Here is a 22,805-nt window from a genome sequence, read left to right on the forward strand (position 1 = left end):
CGGGCCAGCCAAGAATAGAAGTGACACATAGTTCTTGCGTGTGACGTTTCCTCCAAAAATTTTCAAAGTATATATCATTCCTGGCGGACTACCAGCCGTCATGGTGGAAATTAAGCAGTCACCATCGACCGTCAAAACTCTCTTACTGTTCTTAACGGAAAAAAAAACGCTTTTACCGTCCAACGCGCCTTTACGCTATCCTCGCCCCGTGAATCTCTCGGCTGCAGCCGCCCCACACGGCGCGTCAACTCACTTCCACTGCCCTGCCGGTACAGCTTTAAACCCCCCCCCCCCCCCCCCCCCGGGGTTCTCCCCGACCACCCAGAGTCCAGGCCAGCGAGCCCTCATCAAAACTATGTCTCTCCAAATCGTGCTCCTCTGGAACACTGTATATCTACTTGGTTGAACCTAGCCCTGGAAGCCAAGCTGAGAGAGATTTTAGAGAGAGGAGGAGGAAGAGTTGAAGAGAGGGTTTGGGTTTGACCAGATCCACCGGTGGGGTGGGTTTGGCTTAAATTTTTTGGGGGTTGGTGGAGTCTGAGCTCCGGGGCTGCTCAGGAACAGGCCCTTTCTCTCATCTCCACATCTCCTCTTCCTCAATCCTCTCGCTTCCTATCTTTCTCTGTGTCTCTCCATATAGATACTATTTTTCTATTCCTGTGTGTCCTCCAGATGCCGTGGGGAGGACGAAGATTCCATCTTGATCGATCGGTCGATCCATCAATCCAAGAATCAGTTGGTCCGACCATTTTTCGCTCTTCCATGAGCTTCTGATCGATCCCGAATTGTAGGTGTGTTTTTCTCTTTTCCCCTCGCTGTTTCTGTTGTTTTCCTGTTTCGGGGACTTCTAAAGATTGGATTTTTTTTTTTCTCGGGTTTCTTCTGTCTGCTTCTTCCCCGATTCCGATTTTGGGTTTGGGTTTTAATTTCTGATCGCTCAAATGTTTCTTCTTTGATTTATTGCAATGGGACTTTGATTTGGGGTTTTGCTCTTTCTAATTACTCATTTCGGTTCTAAAAGCCATGATTTTTTTTTTCTACTTTTTTTTTTCTTTTAATTTTATGGGGATGAGTTGATGAATTGGAGTTCTGGTCGTATTCCCATACTTCATTAAGATTTTCAGTTAAGTTTTTTCTATTTAATTCCTTTCTTTCAGGGATCTTGGGTTCGCATCAAATTCTGCAAGGAATTTTGCAAAAGAGGAAAGAGCTTTTTCATGGGAAAAAGAGGAAGAATTCAGATCAGCTAAAAAAAGGCTCGGTACAATGGGAGGGATTTGCTCAAGGAAATCAGCTGTGGACAAATCTCCCAGCGAAACTACTCTTGACGTCAATGGCTTCAGAGATCCCGGGCCAATGCCGAGCCATTCTCATGATAAGATGCAATGCAATTCCTCAGTTCTGCCTATCGGAAAAGCTGTTGAGAATCAGCTGCAAGAACAATCCTTCTCCAATTTGGCGGTGCCAGACTCAGGGAACATCCTGACTGGTGCTGAAGAGGCTAAGGAGCCGCAATTGTCCAGGGCTTTGTCCCAAAAATCCAGGTCAACTAACTCAAAGTCCACTGGCTCTGCTAAAACCGGGACTACCAAGGCAAGTCCATGCTCGAATACTTTACCTGTTCTTAATTGTATAGAAGGGGAAGTTTTTGAGAACAACTGATCTGTCGGCTTTGAAATAATATAATTGTTTATAATGGCAAGTTTCTTTTGGGTAGTCCTAAATCAGTTGCAATGCAAGTAATGTGTGAAAGCTGTCACGAGTGAGTAATGACAAGTCTCTTTTGGCCGATGAAGGTGCACGAAGTGACTGAATATGCAGTGACAGTCTGAGATGGTTTAGTTTGAATTAAGCATTCCTGCTTTTCATTCTCGTTGCAAATGCTTTTGAGAAATGATGACACAGACATGAAGCTGATCCTTGTTCTTTGTAACTGCAGAAAAATATTAAAGCATCAGAACAACACTGTCATTCCCATCTTAATGACTCTTTTCTATTTTCTTGGTTAAAACACATTTCCAACAAGAAGTACAGTCTAGCCTTTGGCATCTGTTGTCAATAATAATAATAAAAAAAATAGAATGCAGAATTGGAGAGAACCTTGTTTGCTTGTTTTTCCTTGTTTTAAAAAGTCGATTGATGATCACAGTTTGACAGTTCTGAAGGATATGAAGAAGTGAAGGGAAAATGAGAGGAAAAACTGTGCTCCGAAGGTGATGGTTGTTATGAATATGTGGTTATTTGAGAAAGCAAATCTTTGGATTAGCCTTTTGAAAGGAAAGCTGGACCTTAGAAGCAGTAGTGCCCGCATCAGTCAATGCTGTAGAGCCGAGATCAAACTGCTGCTTGTGATTGTTTTTCCTATTGGAACTGCTATTGTTCAGGTTCGGAACTGAGAGTGGAGGAAGCTTGTAATCGGCACCAGAATGAGATTGTACTTGGAATTTGCCCATAAAAAACAATCAAGTCCAATAACATTTTCTCAGTCTTCAATATAATACATCAAAAATCTGCTAGACAGAACAATATTAAAGCAGAATCTTATGGTGTTGGGGGTAGTGTTTTGGGGCTAGAATGGTCATGTGTCTTGTGAACCAGGGTGTTGTTACTGAAGATGGATATGACGGGTTGGATTTTGTAAATGGAAATTATTATGAAGATCAGGAAGTAGGAAATTCTAGCATATTTGTTAAGGATTAGATATTTTGGTGGGAGAAAGAATGGTACTCTAGGTTTCTTGTCAATTTTGAAAGCTATCATGATGTGCAACAAGGTTTTCCTTGTTGAAATCAGGTTGAAATATGGGATATTGTACTAGGTTTTAAATGGACATTTAGGTTCAGGAGTGCGTCCTTCCCAAAAGCTCTTGTAATTTTTGGTTTCACCATTAATCTTGATGCATTTGTTAGACATATTTCAGCGGATGGTATTCAGGGTGATTGTGTTCTCCATGAATGTTTGCAAATTACACATGCATAGGGAAGAGATGTTTTTAGAAAGAAGCCAAGAAATTTAACAATGTTAAGGTACAAAAGCTGTGGTTCATTACACTCTTAAATGTAAGCTTGTGTATCTTTGTTCAGTGCTGGAGATTGTATTTGGCTCTGCAGGTAAATTTCTCATTGAGGTCCTTGTTATTGACACTGATGATGGGGGAAGCTGACATTCTTGGTATGGATATATGTGGAACACCATAGTACCTTATTGCAAACATTTAATTGAATCTTTCAGATAGACTTTTGCAAGATTTGTCTTTATTAGCTGAGGCCTTTGTGTAGCGTAGGTCGAAGCCCTTTTGAGGAATATGGAAAAGGAAGTCCAACAGGATGGGCTGAAAAGAAGATTAGGATGGAAATATTGAGGTAGAATTTGGAGGCAATTTAATTTGGCATTGGATGGGAGGCAAACTTAAAGAAATCCAACATATTGACCAGAAATAAATGAGATGGGGCCTTTCATGTTTATAACTCTTTAAAACTTTTTTGCTTTTGCCTGACCATGGTATAGCACCTACCTTTGTACATGGCTTCAATTGCCATCAAACAACCTCCAGATCTTGCAACCTGTAATCTTTAAGAAGTGAATATGCTTAAGAAAGAAAAATGTCACCGGTTTGTTCTTAAATTTGTGCCTTTCATCAACACATAAACAAGAATTCAAAGGACATTTATGAAGTTGTTGAATATGATCTTAATTGATAATGGCTAGTGTGATCCATGTTAATTTTTATCATATTAATAAGGGTCTTCATTCAAATCCAATGTTCATTATTTGTATATCTATGATAACCCCCATTTTTTACCATAATGCCCATTTGTTGAATTGTTTAGTTTCAAACTCCTAATCAACTCTTTTATTTTCTTGTCGTTCTGCTTGTGCTGTACTATCTGCACCTCTTGCCCTAGGTCAAGATTTTAACATTGTGCAATCATGGGGATTATGGGATGGTCAATGAGTATATTAAGGATCTCATGCAGCAGCTTCTTCGCATTAGGGTTGCAAATAAATTATCACATACTAGGGGGAAATCAGATTTGGGCTGGTTTGAAAATTCTCCTTATAAACAACAGATAACAATGAATTGAGGTAATTAAAGAGGTAAAAGAGAAGGTAAATGGTGGATTAGAGAAGAAAGCAGGTTGAGAGAATAGAGTCCAGAATTAAGGAAAACAACCACAATGGAGCTAACTCAGTCAAAATATTCCACAAATTATACATCATTTATCATTCATCATGGACCTCTATTATTAACTCTATAACCCCACAAAAGTATATAATTTTAATAATCCTAAAAGGACTTCCAACTTGTAATGAACCTCGGACCTAACTTAACTGAGGTATCTGAATTGGACTCCTTAGGAACTGAAAGTTGCACCACTTTAAAACTGCTCATTTTCTTTACGAGAGGCAAACAACTACTTCCTAAAAGTAGTAGAGTTTGTACTCTGGTATAATCTTACTATAGGAAGCCACAAAACCGTTTGAAAACATGATTGTGATGACTTAAACCTTTTCTGTAATTAAGCTGGATCTAAAGACAGGCATTCTACTAAACAACCACTTGGGAAAATGCCCTTAAATTAACATGAAAACTGCATGACATTATGGGCACAAAACTGACTCCCAGAAGACTCAGTAAAGATCCCTAAGATTCAATCAAATGGCAATTAACTGAAATTAAACACCAAGAATTAAAAGTATCTGAATTTAAACCTAAACTACATCATATGCTTCCCCTGTGTGGATCTTCTGATCCATGATCTGCCGTACCGGCCGGTACGGGCCGTTACGTATCGGTCCGGCTTGGGACTGGTACCGGATCAGCATGAAATCCGGTACCCGTGGTTTATTGTTGGAGGACTGGTACGGGACCGATACGGACCGATTCGGGACCGGTACGGGACCTGTCCGGGCCGCTACCGGTACGCCGACCGGTATCGATACAGCGGACCTTGTTCTGATCCACTAATGGATCTCCATAATTTGGTGGCAAGTTTGCATGTACGATTTGCTAGTCATCATACAATTAGATGGTTAAACACTTAAATCGGTGCTATATCTGAGAAGGCTAACACTACATCTGATCTAATCGAATTCTGCCTAAACCTATGAAAAGGCTCTAGCATCTGACTTTAAGAGGGCATCATATTGAAGTTTTGAAGGAGAAATTTTAATTGGATATTAGTCCATTGGGCTCTTCTTTTTACTCTTACTTTTATTCTTCTTTATAGATTCTCCTCATGTTCTCTTCTTTCTCTCATTGTATGATTCTATTTATTTGATCCACTTCCCCTTTTTCTTCTGTCTCATTTAATTTTTTCTCTCTTTTCTTATGACAAACTACAGGTATATATATAGCAGGTTATTTCTGGGTCATAAGGCCTAAATTCATACATGGAAGAATTTGCTTTGGTAACTATAGAAAAGGAGTTGTTTGCTGTTATTTCAGACAAATCAATCCCAAATCTTACCCTAAATTGGTCCAATACTTGAGGTGTCCAAATATAATCTAGGATACATCATGTACAAAGTAAAATGAGCATGGTGAAATAATGAGAATTTACTTTTGCAATGAAAGCAATATGTAGTGATCTTGAATTGTTCATGGTGGAAATGGCACTCATGACTGATCTCACGTGTTTGGTTAGAGAAGGAGCTGTTTGTTGTTATTTCAGACAGATCAATCCCAAATCTTACCCTAAAGTGGTCCAATACTTGAGGTGTCATGTCCAAATGTAATCTAGGATATGTCATGTACCAAGTATAATGAACTTGGTGAAATAGTGAGCATTCACTTTTGCAATGAAAACAATTAGTGATCTTGGAATTTCATGGTGGAAATGGTATTCATGACTATCTCATGTGTTTGGATAGAGGAAATGGAGACTTTTGAAGAGCAGAGAATTAGGTACAATGGTTAAGTCTTCTCGTGAATGTGGGACTACCTCATGATCTACCATCTTTAAAGAGATTATTATGCTGTGATAAGCAAGTTTCCCGAATATGTCACCTTAAATTTAGTGAGTGAATCTCCAAATGGCTTTCAAGTAAGAAAACAAGCTAAGTTAAGCAAATATTTTGGTTGGATTTGTAATGATTCCTGTAGCTGCATTTTTTCAAAATGAGAAGCGGCATTAAAGCATATGGGGCTTCTCTTATTGAAGGGAGATTAATAAAATGACGAGGGATGACCATTCACATGAGGGAAACCCTACATCAGCAAGGTCATGACTGTTGCAGAAGCCAGAACTTTTATTAGCATGCATGACTTATAACTGTAATAATATAAGGGGGCTTAGTAAAGCTCTCACTTTGGCCGGTCAAATAGGTGAGTCAATATAACTTGTGCATCCTGAAAGACATCCATCTTTGAAATGGAAAAAATGTGATTGACTTTGCAAGGGAATCTAGTAGTGGCAGCACAAACGGCTTATTACCAGATTGGTAGGGATGGATGTTCTATGCACGGGCATGTTCAAAGTTCCAAAAATCTTGATAACCCTCATTTTTCATTCTTTAAGCATTTTTCAGATTAAAGCAATACAAAACCTATCAGCTCCTGGATATTTATAGCTGATCGCACAAGTACATTCCTATGATGCTGTTAGCTTCACGATTGCCGCTATCTTGCTATGTTTTGAATTTCAAACAGAGTTAATATCTTTTCATTCTTGGATTACTAATTAAGCAGGTTTTGTTAATAAATTCATATTATATTGCTTGTAAGCAGGTTATATCAGTAGTTTTCTATTGAATTTGTCGTGTTGTTCCATAGGAGGTAAATTCATTGACTAGACTGGGTAATATACGATGGTTGGGATTCCTGCTTAATGCTTTCCTAGATCACTTTGCCAATACTTGCACTGCAAGTACTGTCTTGAGTATGGATAACAAGCCATTAGCTATAGTAGCTACCAAAACCTGTATCTTTTACTTATTACCTACCAGTATGCGTTAAACAAAATTGCATGATGGAACCTCAAGAGTCAAGATTCTCTAGCTTGTCACTCAAAAATATAGGAACTTTCTTTGTATTGTTGTATGTGATCTTACATTTTGGTTTTCCAAGTCCTTGTTGTTTCACTTTCCGCATTTTGTTCACATATTCCTGCATAATCTTACAATTTCCAGTATGTACAATTATGTGTTCAGTCTTTGCTGACTTTTTATGCCTCTTAAACCTACTTTCTTGGATTTCTCCATGTACCTTCACTGCTTCAAATGTCCTATATTTTGTAATTTACCATAGTTTTTTTAGATGTGTGTTAGCTCCTTAAAGTAATTATCATTTCTCCGTTGTTGAGATTCTTTACCTAGATGCTTTAAGATGCTAATTTTGCATAACAGGTTTCAGAAGTGAGCTCCTATTTAGGCAGGGCAGGTACTGTAGGGCTTGGGAAAGCAGTGGAGGTATTGGACACACTTGGTAGTAGCATGACAAGTTTGCACCTCAGTAGTGCTTTTGTATCAGCTACGACAACAAAGGGCAATAAAATATCTATTTTGGCTTTTGAGGTTGCCAATACAGTAGTTAAAGGTGCCAATCTTATGCAGTCACTGTCAAAAGAAAGCATAAAACATTTGAAAGAAGAGGTGCTTCCCTCAGAAGGCGTGCAACATTTGATATCTAAAGATATGGATGAGTTACTAAGGATTGCTGCTGCTGACAAAAGGTTCACTGTTGAAGTCATTCGTTCATTTTGTTCAGATTCAATTGCTTAAAAGTATCACATATTCAATTTCAATAATTTTCAAATGGACATTTATTTTGATGAGATTCTATTTTTTTAGTATCTCACTCCTCATAACTGTGGATGCTTTGTTCAATGCATTCTACCTCTTCAATAAAGGATTGACTTCTGATGTCATGTCAACAGGGAAGAATTGAAAGTGTTCTCTAAAGAGGTTGTCCGTTTTGGAAATCGTTGCAAGGATCCTCAGTGGCATAACTTGGATCGTTATTTTGACAAGTAAAAATTCATCCGGCTCCTTTGTAGTTATGGCTGAATGCTTTTTGGTTTTCGCAGCATTCACATGTATATTTTGTAATTGTATATGATAGACTAGCATCAGAACTTACAACTCAAGAACAGCTGAAAGAAGCGGAAGCAGTGATGCAGCAACTGCTGACGTCAGTTCAGTATACAGCTGTGAGTATCTTTATTTACTGATTTGGTTGAGATAAGATGGGTGTCTTTTATCTAATTGCATATCTTCAGCTGGTCCGCTATGATGTTAGATGCAAAATAACCATGACTGTTTTGATGCATGTTAGGCTGAGATGATGCTTTAGCTGTTGGTAGGCATGCTTGAGATGATGCATTGAAAAAATGTGCAAAATAAGTGGATTGAATGAAACTTCAACGAGGTCAAGTGCTGCTTCTCTTTCATGAACATAATTATCATGGATTTTAAGTGCCAGTTGGCACAGCGGCAAGACAGAATATACTGTGCCTATGCCTTTCCAGCATGCAGCACAAGCACAGCACCAGAAATTCCCAAGTCAATTCTTCATCAATCTAATTGAATATCTACTGAACATCTTCCACTGAGATAAACCTTAAAAAAAAATGATAAAATTATTCATTTTAACTATTGTCACATGCATCCTCACCACTTACAATAATAATCTGCGTTTCTTGTATCTTCCCACTCTTCTTCTTAGTCATTTGTGGCTTCTAGCTTGCGATTTACTTGTTCTCCTTAGTAATGCCTTAGCTGGTTTCAAGCTCCTCATTATCACTCATTTTGGGTTTGAGATCGTCATGGACATCGGTGTTATTGGGTTTGATCTTCTTGATGCCAACCTTTTCTGGGTCATGGGTGTTTAATTTATCATCACCCTTCCTTCGAAGATTGTCAGTCTCTCTGCCAGAACTCAAGGGATAGAGAGATACAGGGGTTGTTCTTTGACGGAAGCTATAACCTGCAAATATGTAAAAGATAGGTATTTAAATGCATTTAATTTGTAAAGCGAGGAGCTATAATGCTATATGCAAAAAAAGAATCTAGGTTTCTAGCAATCAGGGGAAATGTCAGTACATTATAATTTTTCATACTGATATTTAATCAAGAAGTGTTGTAAATTTTTTTGCTTTATTCTAATATTTTTGCAGTATATTCATTTATGTATATGGATAGCCTGACCATCAACTTCTGTATGATCTTGGCTACTTTTTTCCCAGTTTCCATACTTAGGGCTTTTTTCTTGGTTTTTTCAATTTTACTTACAATTAATATTATTATCGTTTGTTTCTTTTAGGAACTGTATCATGAGTTACATGCCTTAGATAGATTTGAACAAGATTATCGGAGGAAACAACAAGAAGAGGATAATCCAAATGCAGTTCAAAGAGGTTAGTTGCTCTTGTATCTGACCTTCTAAGCTAGTATGATGGAGATCATATGTTACATCTCATATCTTTTACCTTGTTGTGGCCATTTCTGTATGGCTGGCTATGTCAGTTTTTTGAGCAATCTTATGCTCAGTTTGGATACTTAATGGAGGAGAGAAACAAGGGAAGAGAAAAGAAAAAAAGAAAAGAACAAGTGGTTCTCTCTGCTTTTGCTCAGACTAGGGAGAAAAGAGAGGAAACTTTTGTGGCTGATAAGGATATTAAGAAGTACTAATCGAATGCTCCTTTCTTTTCTTTCCAAATCTCTCCACCATTCGAGAGAGAAGAACATTGAGTCAGGATAGAACCTCTTCTCTCCATTTTTTCTCCTCTCTTCCCATTTTATATTGTAATGAGGGATTTTTTTTACTCTCTTCTTTGTAGGATGGCAATACTTAACCTGTTTAACTTGATTCAACCCATTTTAGGTTGGGTTAGGTGACCTATTTAATAAAATGGTTAGGTTCAAGTCTGGATTTTTGACCTGCTTAATAAAAAGGTTACGTTCGGGTTGGCAAATTTTTAACCTAACCTAGATCCGACCCGATTGCCTCCCCTACTCTTTTGTATCTATTCTCTTGCTCTCCAAATCTCTCAATCCAAACGAAGTGTTGGTCATCTCTAGAAGTATTGGATAATTCTTCAAAATAATTAGATCTTTTTCATGGTGAGAAAGTGATAATCTTTAATATTTAATCACTAATGGCATCTTTTAGATTTTCGAGCTATAGCATTGGTTATATGCTGTTAAAGTACATGCATAATTTATGCCTCTGTATATATAGATTTTTTTTATAAGTTAGATGGTGCACATATAACACATTTCATCATATTTTGGATAATTTATATAATATGATTAGATTATTAATCTGGGTATGTACTAAATCTTTATATGCAAATTAATTAATGTGGTGGTGTTACTAAGACACCTGTTAATCTCATAACGTACTAAAACTTTATACGAGAAGAGGGCATCAAAATCTGTCCTCTCTCACATTTGCTCAATATCAAACAGTTAAGAAGTGAAGCTAAGATGCCATGCCAATATAGGCCAAATGCTCTTCCATGCCTCGTAAATTGGCTTTTCTTTCATAAGAGAGTAGAAAGAGGGAAATTAGAAAATTCCGACAATATATAGTAATTGGAATAGTGAGATGAAAAAAAAGTATAGTAGAGGAGCTAAAAGCAGAGGACAAGTGTTTAAGCAAGCTAGAGAGTAGATAAATGTTTTCAAGCAATAAAAACTTGAAGCAGACCAATAGAAACAAAAGAAATGTAAATGAAAAAAATGAGAAGAATAAACTGCGGTGATTAATATTTGGAAAAGGAAGTGAATTTTTTTTACAGTATACTATGGCATAGAAAACAAAGCTTAGGAAATCTAGCAAAATATAGAAGATAATTCTGATAATTTGACAGCTTGCAGATTTAAATTTCCCCTCTAATCAACACTGAAGCTAGGAGTCTCAACATGACATATTGGGGGAAGAAGCTGCCGCCTAAAACCAGAGATGAAAACGGAAGACTATGGTTGACAGCGCTGATTACTATAAGTATATGCATATTTTCATCACCCATGATCTCAAGAGGACGCCCACTCTGTTTCAAGTTTCTTCAGACCTGTCTTGCCCTTGATCTATATATCTCTAAATCCCTCTTTATCTCTTTCTCTTCTGAGGGAGGACAAAAGAGAAGGAGGCGGGAGAAGATGATTGGTTTAGTGGGTAGGAGGCAAGTTTGCAGGGCAGGAGATGAGGTTCAAGGATAGAAGAAAAATAATACTTTTTATCTTTTGTTTGAGCCTTCAACAAACTGGAGAAATCAGGTGCCTTTGACAATCGGAATGCGACCTCTCACAACCACCAATCAGAGGTTCTGGGAAAACATCATGAAAGGGTTGGACATTGCAATCCTATTGTTCGCTTTTTCTCACAATAAAAAAAATTTTTGGCCCCTCTATTCCTTATCCGATCCTACCACTTTTGGCATTGTAAAAATGGGTTGTGGGTTAAACTTGCAATAAACCTAGAGGTTTGATATGACCCTAGTGCAACCAAAGCTAGTTTTACACTTTTGGGGCTAGTTTTTCCAAAATATTGACTTGAACTCGTTGAGATACACATCCATCATCTCAATTTGCATTCCAAATGACAGGTTGTATTATCTGGTTACAACAGGAAGGTGGATGTTGTATCTTTAATCTCTAGTTATATACTAACTTTCCACATTATTATCCGATATTTTAAAGAGAGCGGGAGGTGGGGTTGGTTTTTAATCTTAGTTTTCACCTCTACTGGTACAAAGGCCACTTGAAGTGTGAGATACAAGGACTACAACATCTTGAACCATGGGTCATCTTTCACTCTTCGTTTTTGACACCCAGCCACTGTACTCCATGCCATCATATCTTCCTACTAGCTACCTGATCCTATCTCTTGGACAATCTTATTCCCTTTTTTGATGGCTACTTCCTCCACTTCGTCATTGCAAATGACACCTCTACACATCCTCATGGACTACCCATCATCTCTTCTCAGTCAGTAAATTACACCCCACTCCGTCTGTCTTCCTCCTTAATAGCCCTCTTGTAGGTGGCATTAGTGTTACAAAATGGTGCTAGACGTTGATGAAAAAAGAGGTGGAGATATGTGGAAGGATGCAAGGCAGAGTTTATAGAGGTTGCAGGTGGAGCACTTGGGGGAAGATAGGTCAGAAGAGATGTGGCAATGGCAGCAACAAATATACTAGTGGTAGGAGTGCTGTGTTAAAATATGTATAGCTCTAACCAACAGATGGATAGTGGTATGGTAGAGCAGCACAAAAAAGATCTATTTCATTTTTTAAATTTTTTTTCAAGCAAAATTAAAATTAAAATAGTATAACTCTGTAATAGATGCATTGAATTTTTTTTATCAACTATTTCTTAATAAAAATTATGATTGAAATGGTATAGGTCCATTTTATGGCTAGTCAACTACTGAGATAGTCTCCTTTATCCTAATGAGGGCATCTTGATTAATACATTAAGTAAAAATATGCACATCACTTGATTTATTGCAGTAAGAGATTAATAGGCGATCGTAGCAATCATTACAATCAAATTAGTTAGAAATGCATAATGATCCAAAATTATCATATGTTAATTAATCTTTTGCAATAACTTTATTGGGATGCAAATGATTCTGCAAGGTCGTATGAGAAAATGAACCTACTGAGCACATACCGTACAGCCATGATAACATAATGCAAAGAGTGAGGAGCGACAACTAAGTTGCTGTTTTTGTTTGGCACATTTTATATCTAGTTTAGAGTATTCTGAAAAACTATAGTTGTGCTGGATTCAACTCATACATATATAAGCACTGTATGATAGATAGTATATATGCAGCTAAGTAAAAACGGTGCCTGTATCAATGTAGATAGTATGTGGATACAACGAACTAATATTGATGCTTCTATTCATTTATTTTATGTTCTTATTTTTTTGAAATGATTTTTTCTGTAAGTAACTTTAGTCTTTGAACTTTCTGAATCTATTTTTCTTTGTTCTGCCAAATGTTGGATGATGCAAGTTTCTCGTTGATACATAGGGGACAATCTCCAAATTCTAAGGCAAGAGTTAAAGAGCCAGAAGAAGCATGTCAAAGGCTTAAAAAAAAGATCACTTTGGTCCAAGAATTTAGAAGAGGTAGGTAGGTTTAATTTACATTTGATGTCTTCCATGGCATTCAATGTACAATTTAATTGTAGAGTCTTATCACTTGTAATTTTTCCATATTAGAACAGTTCTATGTTCTTGTGTAAGTTAGGTTTATGTCCAAGCTGTCAAATGCCATAATATGAATGCTAGCTATGGGTGTTGAAAGAGATTTCTTTTCTCTGCTCCGGTTAAAGGAACTTATATACTTCTTCTGTAGGTCATGGAGAAGCTTGTAGACATTGTCCACTTCTTACATTTGGAGATTCATGGTGCATTTGGAAGTGCTGGTATATTACTTTAACCTTCTATTTACTTGTGTAAGACCATTTTCTTTGTTCTTCACTGGTGCTTAAAACCTAGTGAACTGCTATGAATTCCTTTGTTGTTACCTTCTCTCTGGGACATTGTTCAAAAACAGAACCAACAATTGGAATACTTGATCATCAGTGTCCTCAATCCCTCATCATACATCAGCAATTGTCTTAACCTTTAGCAGATTGTGTTCACTTACATTTCCTCTTGTCTATTGCAATTTTTTTATCTTGATACCTGCTTTCATGATTATAAGGGTGAGCTAGATCTGGTCAAGGACCTGTAAACTTTGTTGGTTGTATAAACAGATTAACATTAAGACAGAAAGCTTTGTTTAGACAATGATTCAAAATGGAGGATGCTCACTGGTTGAGTTAGTAAAGTCTTTCATGTGGATATAAAGGAGGCCAATGTTTGATTCGACCCTTAGCCCAATTTTTCACCAGGCTTCCATCCATTCGAGAGAGAGAGAGAGAGAGAGAGAGATTTAAAACTGAAATGTCTTTGCTGATCTGCACATCATGCTTACATGTTTCCCTGAATAAGCGATTGCAGCTTTTTCATGTTATCATATGTAATTTCAGTTTTGTTGTCCGAGACCATATTTTTAATGATTTGGAAGGGTTAGAGTTTCACGAATAAGGCTAATGTTGGTGATGGGTTGGCACAGAACATATGGGTGCTGTATTCTGCTGTCGCAAGTACTTGGTTGTACCCACATGCACAAATATTTGATAATCTTCATTAATACACCAAAGATACATGAACATATACTACAGAGTTAAATGTGTTAGATTGTGTTCTTGTGTTTGCTAAGGAATGAACCCATGTGCTTTTGTAATACACTACTGATTCTTAGATTCCTCACACCATTACCACTTAGCATATATGGCTGTTGTTTGTAAATTTTCAGAGTATAGGAATTCTTCTGATCAATAACTAAAATAGATCTTTTCTATAATTTGAATTAATCATCTTTTATTTGAATGAAGCATAAAATCTTCAATGTAAATTTTGGAACATTGGCATGTATTTCATATTTGTTAGTTTCAGTTGTGCCTGTAGAAGTACTCAAGTAAATGTTATCTATATTTATTTGGCATCTTCCACTACATCAACCTTCTTTTTTGAGTAATTTATGTTTTCATTTTAGTTTCGCTGCAGAATTATGTAGACCATTTTTATTACTATTTTAAATTAATGTAGTTGATAACAGACATTGAATTTTACTTTTCCAAGGAATGAATGATGAAGAGAAATTTACAAAACTTGATCAAATAGTTCTTCCAAGGCTTGCTGGTTAATGTTATGGCTTTTGTGGTTATATATGTTGTTGAAAGAAATTTTTGTTTATCAAACTGTAGATAGCGATAAACCAGTTAAGGCATCTGTCAACAGTCATAAAAGATTGGGTCCTGCTGGCCTTGCATTGCACTATGCAAATATCATCAGTCAGATAGACACACTCGTAAGTCCTGGCTCCATTTGACATCTATTATTGTCGCACTTTTATTGTTATTTTGTGCTCTAACAAGTTTGTTCCTTCATTTGATATTTGGCATTGTCCAAGAATATTATCTCTTGGAGTACTCATGAAAATCCATATTTATATTATTTTCAATTCATGCAATTTATATTTTGTTTTTCCTCAAACTTAATGCAATGTAAACCATGCGCACTGTCATACTTGTAATCTTATCTCATTTGTTTTAGTCATCTGTTCATTCAGGTGCTTACTCATGTTTTTGCGGAGCAAAGGCATCTTAAATCTTTGAGGAATATTATCTAATTATATTGCCTTTGCTCAGTGGCATTTGTACTGCCTGTTCGCACCTCCATCGATACTCATAAAATAATATTAGACTGCTGAAAACCAAATGTTGTTTTGAAATAATTGTTCTTTTAGGCAAGAATATTTCCATATGGGTTTACATTTGCTGCATTAGTTAGATATACCTCAAGAATATGTGGTTAAAATAAAAATTGTGATATATGAAATCAGTTTATGAACATTTAAGCTACTAGAGCAGTAGGTTAGTCTGTGTTATCTATAAGATTTAGTTCAAAAGGGAACTCCTTAGTAAATTAGTGGGACCTAATGAACCTTGTTCTTAACTTTATGCTTATCATTGTAAGAATCTTGATGTAGAACATTGCAGGTTATCTAGGGAACTTTGGCATCATATTCCAAACTGAAAACATACTAGCAACAGAAAACAATAAATTGATCTTAGCAATAGTTTGTTGTTTTGTAGCATTTATAACTAATGCAGAATATGGTTTTCTAAATAAAGGTGTTAGCTAGAGATTTTAATTGTTGTTCCTGAACAACATGCCTTGTTTAAATGGGGATTTATTAAGCATGTCTTGATACTTGTTTCGTTCTGAAGTTACTTTATGAGGAAGATGATATGTTTATGTTTGAAGCTTATCTCTTCTGCCACTGTCCTTACTGTGAAGGGTATTTCTCATCTTTTTAATCAATCATTTTCTTTTGTTCTTCTAATACAGGTGTATTTGAATATTTAGCCCTAATTTTGACTTTGCATATTTATGGAGATATTAATATTATTGATTTGTTGGCAAACTGCTGATAATTTTTTTGAGCAATGCCCAGGATCTGAATCCTGGACCTCCCAAAGGGCAAGTCCTTGAGGTGAGGTGCCAACCGAGTGTTTTAACAGTTGTGGGCAAACTGCTCACAGTTTCATGTCAACTCTTCTACTATCTTTCCAAACCTGCAGTTTTGTACCCATTTTTTCCTTGAACATGCAATTTTTCTGACATGCTTTCTTTAGAAGCATGTCAATTGGGTGATCATAGTTACTCAGAAGGTTTATAAAATTTTAATACAAAAATTGATTTTTCAGTTTAGATACATCTCTCTCTAACTATAATTTAGTTATTCTTCAGGTTTCTCGGTCAAGTTCTGTGCCTCAAAATACAAGGGATACATTGTACCAAGGATTGCCACCCTGTATAAAAAGTGCTTTGCGATCTAAATTGCAATTGTTTCAAGTCAAGGAAGAGGTATATAATGTGTCAAAGCTGCCACCTGCTCAAACTCGAGAAGTGACCATGAAAACTAGTTCAACGGATATCTAATTGAAATGCTTATATTCTATATGCACATGCAGCTTACTGTTCCTCAAATTAAAGCAGAGATGGAGAAAACATTGCGATGGCTTGTCCCAATTGCCAATAACACAACCAAGTAATTTTGCTTCCCATATAATGTCTTCCTTCATCAGTGTACTGCCAAGTATAGGACTTTTTAATATATCAAATGATAATTTCCTTATGTGTTTCTGTTTGCTTCTGCAATTGAAACCATATCAGGGCACACCATGGTTTTGGCTGGGTTGGAGAGTGGGCAAACACTGGGTCAGTAGCCAAGTAGCTGATCATTGTTTTCCATTTTCTTAGAGATACTTTCAAATTTTAGGATCCACATTCCAGATTGAGTTATTTGTACCTTTTTTAAAACTTTCAGGTCTGAGATAAATCGAAAACCAGCTGGGCAGACTGACCTGATCCGGATTGAGACACTTCACCATGCTGACAAGGAGAAAACTGAAGGATATATCCTTGACCTTGTTGTGTGGCTTCACCACCTTATCAGCCTTTCTAGACCTGGCAATGGAGGTGTCAGGTCTCCCATTAAATCCCCAGTTCGCTCGCCCACCAAGAAGGCTTTAACAGTCAAATTGCCTGCACCAAGCGCCCCATCTTCCATGCTCACACAAGAAGACCAAGAAATGCTACGGGATGTCAACTTTAGAAAATTAACTCCAGGAATCAGCAAAAGTCAGGAGTTCGACACGGCAAAATCGAGACTCTGCAAGCACAACAGGTTGAGCAAGAGCAATAGTCATTCTCCAACCAGCAATAGTAAGAAAGACTTCTTTTCAATGAGAAGGCCGTCCATGGTTCCCATTATCGACTTTGACCTTGACAAATTAAAAGCTCTGGATGTAATCGATAGAGTGGATGATCTTAGAAAACCATGATTCAATAGTAAAAGATGAACAATGGATTGGTGAGGCCATCCTGATCGGCATGCCTGGGTTCCTAGTGTCATAGCAGTGAAATTTTATTCGGAAGATAAACGTTCTTATGTAGTGGCAGCCCTAAGAGATAAATTACGAGCAGTGAAGGTGGGATTTTGTATGTAGAGATAGGGATGGTGATCGTGGTTGATTTGTATTATAAAGTTCGGTGGTCGATGTAGAAAGAAAGAATTGGTGCAGCATTACTTTCATGCAATGAATTTTCTAATAATCAAAGTTCTACATGGTTGTCTATGCATAGTTAGTCTACTATAAATGTCGAAGGATTGTAAATTTTTCTCAAACAAGGGAAAAGAAAGTGGAAGACCATTTGAAGTTTGCTGCCCTGAAGGTTCTTGTGCTCCCATACTAACACAAAGTAACCCTCATGTGGTTCCATATCATGCAAGTTTGTTAGACTTCTGCAGTCCCTCTATTCCAGCAAGCATCAGGCCAGTAAGACATAACTATTGTGTCAATAAGCATCATGCTAGCGAGATATGTTGCATTTGCAGAAGGGAGATGAAACTTTGGATAAGCTGTCAACTTTATTCTTGCTCTTTATCAGATGTATGTTGAGCATGTTTTGTGTGTCAATTTCCTGTGATTCTGTGTCTATGCAGTTCTTCATGTATGAGCTTCTCTTCTGTTCAGAGGAGGCCACACCCAACTGGCGCAGAGAACACTCCAATTTACCAGCGCTTGCACTACACGCATTCAGGGACATGAGCCTGCTAAACAACTAATCTCCAGAATAGCAGAGCTCTTGAATGTCATAATTAGATGCTCTTGCGCCCAGCCTGAATAACCTGTTACCACAAGTTGAGAAAACAAGAACCGGTAAATAAACTGGATCACAACAATCATCTATACCATAAGAGATGATTGATTATCTATAAAACGTTCTCTAACAATTTGTGATAATCAAAGAATCAGCATGAGCAATAGCATTTGTATATCTAGCTAAATTCTCACACTTTGCATATCATATTTGAGATTACAGCTTCGAAACAAAATTCAGCACTAAAAAACCTTGTTTGCTGAGGGAAAGACCTGCTCTTCATGGATGATTTAGATGTAAATACAAAAGATTTTGTTCACATAACATATTTTTCAACAATCATACACAAGCTGCTCTTTTTTCTTTCCCCCAAGAAAACACACGAGCTGCTTGTTCGAAAATCATGTATTATGTTACAGCCACCATTGATCTTTCTTGCTAGTGTAGGTACTGTGTCCACCCCCAGATGATCGAACCTCACCTCATCTACATTGTTTTGGAGCTGGAGATTGCTCAACTAAGAATGGGCAGATGTCCAGCTTCAACAGTTTCATCTTGGAGGCCTCTCTAGCTCAATCCAACATAATTCCCTTTCCTCAAGTTGCTCAAGATGCGAAAAGCAGCCTGGCTAACACCGCCATCGAACAAACGAAGGGGAAGTTTCTCAAGAAATTCGCAATCAAATAGTAATGCCAAGCACACTGCTCAGCATTAACTGTAAGTAGCAAGTGTACATAAATATATCATGCAGCAAATGGAAGCATATATTTTCCTGCAGCGACCATCTGCATCAATCCTATAGCGCTTGCAGAGAATTTCTGAACCTGTTAGAACCCAGTAAATGCTATCAGCAGCATAATAGAATGTGATAAAATGGTAGCATTTCGCTACTGGTTAATTGATGGAAATGTAAACATAAAGTAATGAAAATTTTACAACTGACCGATCCATTTTCAGAGGATCCTGTGCTTCAATAAAATTGCTATAGAATACAGGGAAATCTCCAAGTATTTGCTAATAACAAGCTAGAACTGTCTGAATTGAACTTAATAAAACACATAGAGAACAAGACAATTACTAACGTGATTTATAAATAGAGACGTAGATTTTATTCCAAAAACCAACCTGCATGGACATTTATTGGTATATGGACAACATTAAAGAACATTTATTGGTTAATTGTTGTCCCTCTACCAAGAGGACCTCTCTAGGTCGCACTTCACCACAATTGCAAATAGTACAAGCTTGATTCTTTTTAATAATAAGTCTAGGAAGTTTTTGATGTAGAGCACCAAAGCATAAACGACCGGGTTAGCCTGAAACTTTGTGAAACTTAGTTCCAATATCAGACAATCAAAAGTACTGAGCTTTTGGTAAGATAAATTTGCAGTTGGTATTAAAACTTTGTGAAACTTAAAAGACCAATGAGAATAGAACCATTGATAGCCAAGGAAACAAAAGCTAGAATAGGAAGGTAGTTTCCTTTGTACAAATTGAACTATAGCAACATATGCTCTATACCCGACATGCTTATATGATATTGATAGCAGGTTTAATTCATGTCAGCCACAATCATAAGATATGCCGACATGATTACCATTTCTTGTACTTTTAAAATTTGAATTTGAATTACAGATGTCAACCTGATAGCAGACTTGATTCATGCAATTACAAGATATGCCTACATAATTATCATATATGGTGCATTGCGAATTCAGCATCAGCCTTGTAATCGTTTTTCATCAATCTTGGAATATTTAAAATTACCATTTATGTCATATTTTAAATTTAAATTTATAATTTATAATTTAAACGCAAATCAATTGAGTCAAGCTTTTCATCTGTATTCTTATATAAGCATGTGTCTATAAATACAATATAATACAACAGTGGCAAAGGCGACCACTATTTTTATTCTCAAAAATTTTCTGTGTTTTCTCCAAAATCTTCTTTTTCTTTTTGATATGCCATGGGAGATCAACAAAAAAAAAAAGAATAATAAAGTATAAAAAATATATAGAACCTTCCATCCTCCAACCAAACCTCCTTTTTTGAGTAGACTGATGGTCTCCCGTCTTGTTGGAGTGGGGTTGTGGTGCTTCTACAAATATAGATTATGCTTGGTTTAGAAATTGCGTTCAACATAACCATGCATACGAATTCAAAGGGGTGAAAGGACTATATATCAATAAATAAATCATTGGAACCATTGGCTTTTCTGTTAAGAAACCCCCCCCCCCCCCCCCCCCCGCATCAAATCCATTTTTTATAACATAGTTTGAAGATTCCGCGATCTAACCACCACGATCACAAAAGAAAAAAATATTACCAAAGTCTGATCCCACTAGGGGTAAAAGTGGATCGGATAATATCCGTCTAGATCTATTTTTATATTCAAAACTATCCAGATATGAATAAATATTTGAGCATAATATCTGTATCCACATCTATATCCGTCAAAAAAAATATGGATATAAATAGACAACTATCTGATCCGTATCTAAATATTCAATTTCATTTGTAATCCTATTTAATTTTATATAGTACTCGTGAACTTTTAAAAAAAATAAATGACCACACTAATATGTTACTAATTTGATTTATCACCTACTTAGTAATATATTTAATTCCGTGGTCATAAAGTTTAATTATTTAATTTATATCTGTACTTATATTTATACTTTTGGTATCCAATTTATATATGTATCTATTTAAAATAAATATAAATATAAATTTTTATATTCGTCTAGTATCTATATCCATATTTATATTTATCAAATAAAATAGATATAGATATAGGCATTCCATCCGATTTCAGCTTAGGTGTCGTTATCGAAGGATCATGAGATGGACCCTCCTCCGCCAACCAACTTCCCACCACGCATACAAAAGCCCAAAGTCACTCCTACACCCGAAAAGCATTCTGCCATTGCCCTTCACTTCAGGGAAGAAAGGTAGCCACCCAAAATGATCAAACTCCTCCTCCTCCTGCTCCTCCTCACCACCACCACCACCACCACTTTGGCCAAACAACCCTATAGCTTCGTCCAAAGCCAGAAGCCAGCCCCGAAGACCCTCCACGAGAAGCTCACCCACCTGCGCGTCTTCTGGCACGACATAGTAAGCGGTCGCAGCCCGAGCTCCGTGCAGGTGGCCCAGGCAGCGTCAACAAACACATCAAGCAGCTTCTTTGGCCAGGTGAACGTGATCGACAACGCACTGACGGAAGGCCCGGCGATGGCATCCAAGCTTGTCGGCCGGGCGCAGGGATTCTACGCGTTGGCCTCGCAGGAGGGTGTAGGCCTTCTGATGGCCATGAACTTTGCTTTCATGGATGGCAAGTACAACGGAAGCACGATCACGGTGCTCGGCCGAAATATGGTGTTCACGCCGGTGAGGGAGATGCCGGTCATCGGCGGCAGCGGGCTGTTCCGGCTGGCCCGGGGCTACGTCCAGGCCAAGACCTACAGTTCTGACATGAAGACCATGAACGCAGTGGTTGAGTACAATTGCTTCGTCCTCCATTATTAAGGTTGTTTCAGTGGTCTTCTTGTAAAAAGAAAAGTCGATCGTCTTCACTGCTGTGGTGCTTCTACTTTCGTTTCTGCAAGTCCTGTGTGCTTCTACTTTCCCACCAGTAAGTATTGTATTTTTAGTACTTTTTAAATAACAAAGACAGAACTGTGGTTGTAAATAATTGTTTGCTCAATAAATCTCAAAAGTAACCTTTGGTGCTGATGTAAATTATTCAGTGGTGGGGATGGAAATCACTTATTTAACATGCATATATAGATCATGTCATGCTTAATTAATCTAGAACATTTTAGTGATCACATCATCAGGTGGCATCAAATCTTATAGTGGGTCTCATTTGTGGAAGTATGGTATAGATTATTGTAACAATTAATATTGGAAATCCAATCTGGTGTTGACATGTCTAAAATAGATCAAGCACCAACTTTGTTTTCCCTACACTGCACGTTTAGAGCCAGTGGTGATTATATTATAGAAAGGTGACAGAGGGCTTACCTAATTCTCACCTACGTATGCCATCTTGATTGCCACGGATTCTAGAGGCAAGTCTATAACTGCATTTAGCGGTCTAGATTGCTCATCTGCCTCCTGTGAACATATATATAGGGTATCTCAAATGGGAAATAATTTGATTAGAGCTTGTGCATGAAATTGTTAGCTAAGCACCACATAATTAGACAAATTAGAAAAGCACGCTGAAAAGATGAAAGTGGTTCAGCTTGCAATCTACAACCCTCAGATTTGTAATTGAGAAAGACAGAGATCAGGAGAGTTCACAGAAATGTCCCAAATTATTAAATGTCATAACCCTGCTTAGGGGTGTTAATAAGTCAGGTTAGGGTCAGGGCAAAGTAGAACAATAATATACAAAATCTTAACCTATGTGCGGCCTGACCCGATCTTACATTGGGGTCAAGACCTTTCAATCTATACCCACCCATAGATGAACCCCAATGATCGGTCCGAGTTGGGTTTAAGCTCTGAAGCATATCCAATCTATTTAGAATCTGGGACAAAATTTGATCCATCCCCAA

At 37.2% G+C, this 22,805-nt stretch overlaps 1 protein-coding gene and 1 pseudogene across 2 annotated transcripts; both read left to right on the top strand.

The window, feature by feature from the left end:
• The first annotated feature begins 203 nt into the window (after window positions 1–203).
• Window positions 204–17,711, top strand: LOC103713919 (Ikzf5 (DUF668)). 2 transcript variants are annotated; one of them, XM_017844458.4, is made up of 13 exons: window positions 204–787; window positions 1,158–1,593; window positions 7,348–7,673; window positions 7,878–7,970; window positions 8,063–8,150; window positions 9,263–9,356; window positions 12,986–13,083; window positions 13,313–13,382; window positions 14,772–14,875; window positions 16,321–16,437; window positions 16,545–16,621; window positions 16,747–16,791; window positions 16,901–17,711. In XM_017844458.4, exons 2-13 carry the CDS (start codon window positions 1,267–1,269, stop codon window positions 17,415–17,417), a joined length of 1,956 nt encoding a protein of 651 aa, XP_017699947.1. In that variant the 5' UTR covers window positions 204–787; window positions 1,158–1,266; the 3' UTR covers window positions 17,418–17,711. The 2 variants fall into 2 exon arrangements, with proteins under 2 accessions (XP_017699947.1, XP_008799192.1); XM_008800970.4 differs by having other exon boundaries at window positions 220–791.
• A 3,409-nt stretch (window positions 17,712–21,120) lies between these two features.
• LOC103713920 (dirigent protein 22 pseudogene) lies at window positions 21,121–21,975 on the top strand (annotated as a pseudogene).
• The last annotated feature ends 830 nt before the right edge of the window (window positions 21,976–22,805 follow it).

Source organism: Phoenix dactylifera, chromosome 11, assembly GCF_051530095.1.
Source record: "Phoenix dactylifera cultivar Ajwa chromosome 11, Ajwa_hap1_PhDact_Kaust_v1.1, whole genome shotgun sequence".
NCBI lineage: Eukaryota > Viridiplantae > Streptophyta > Magnoliopsida > Arecales > Arecaceae > Phoenix > Phoenix dactylifera.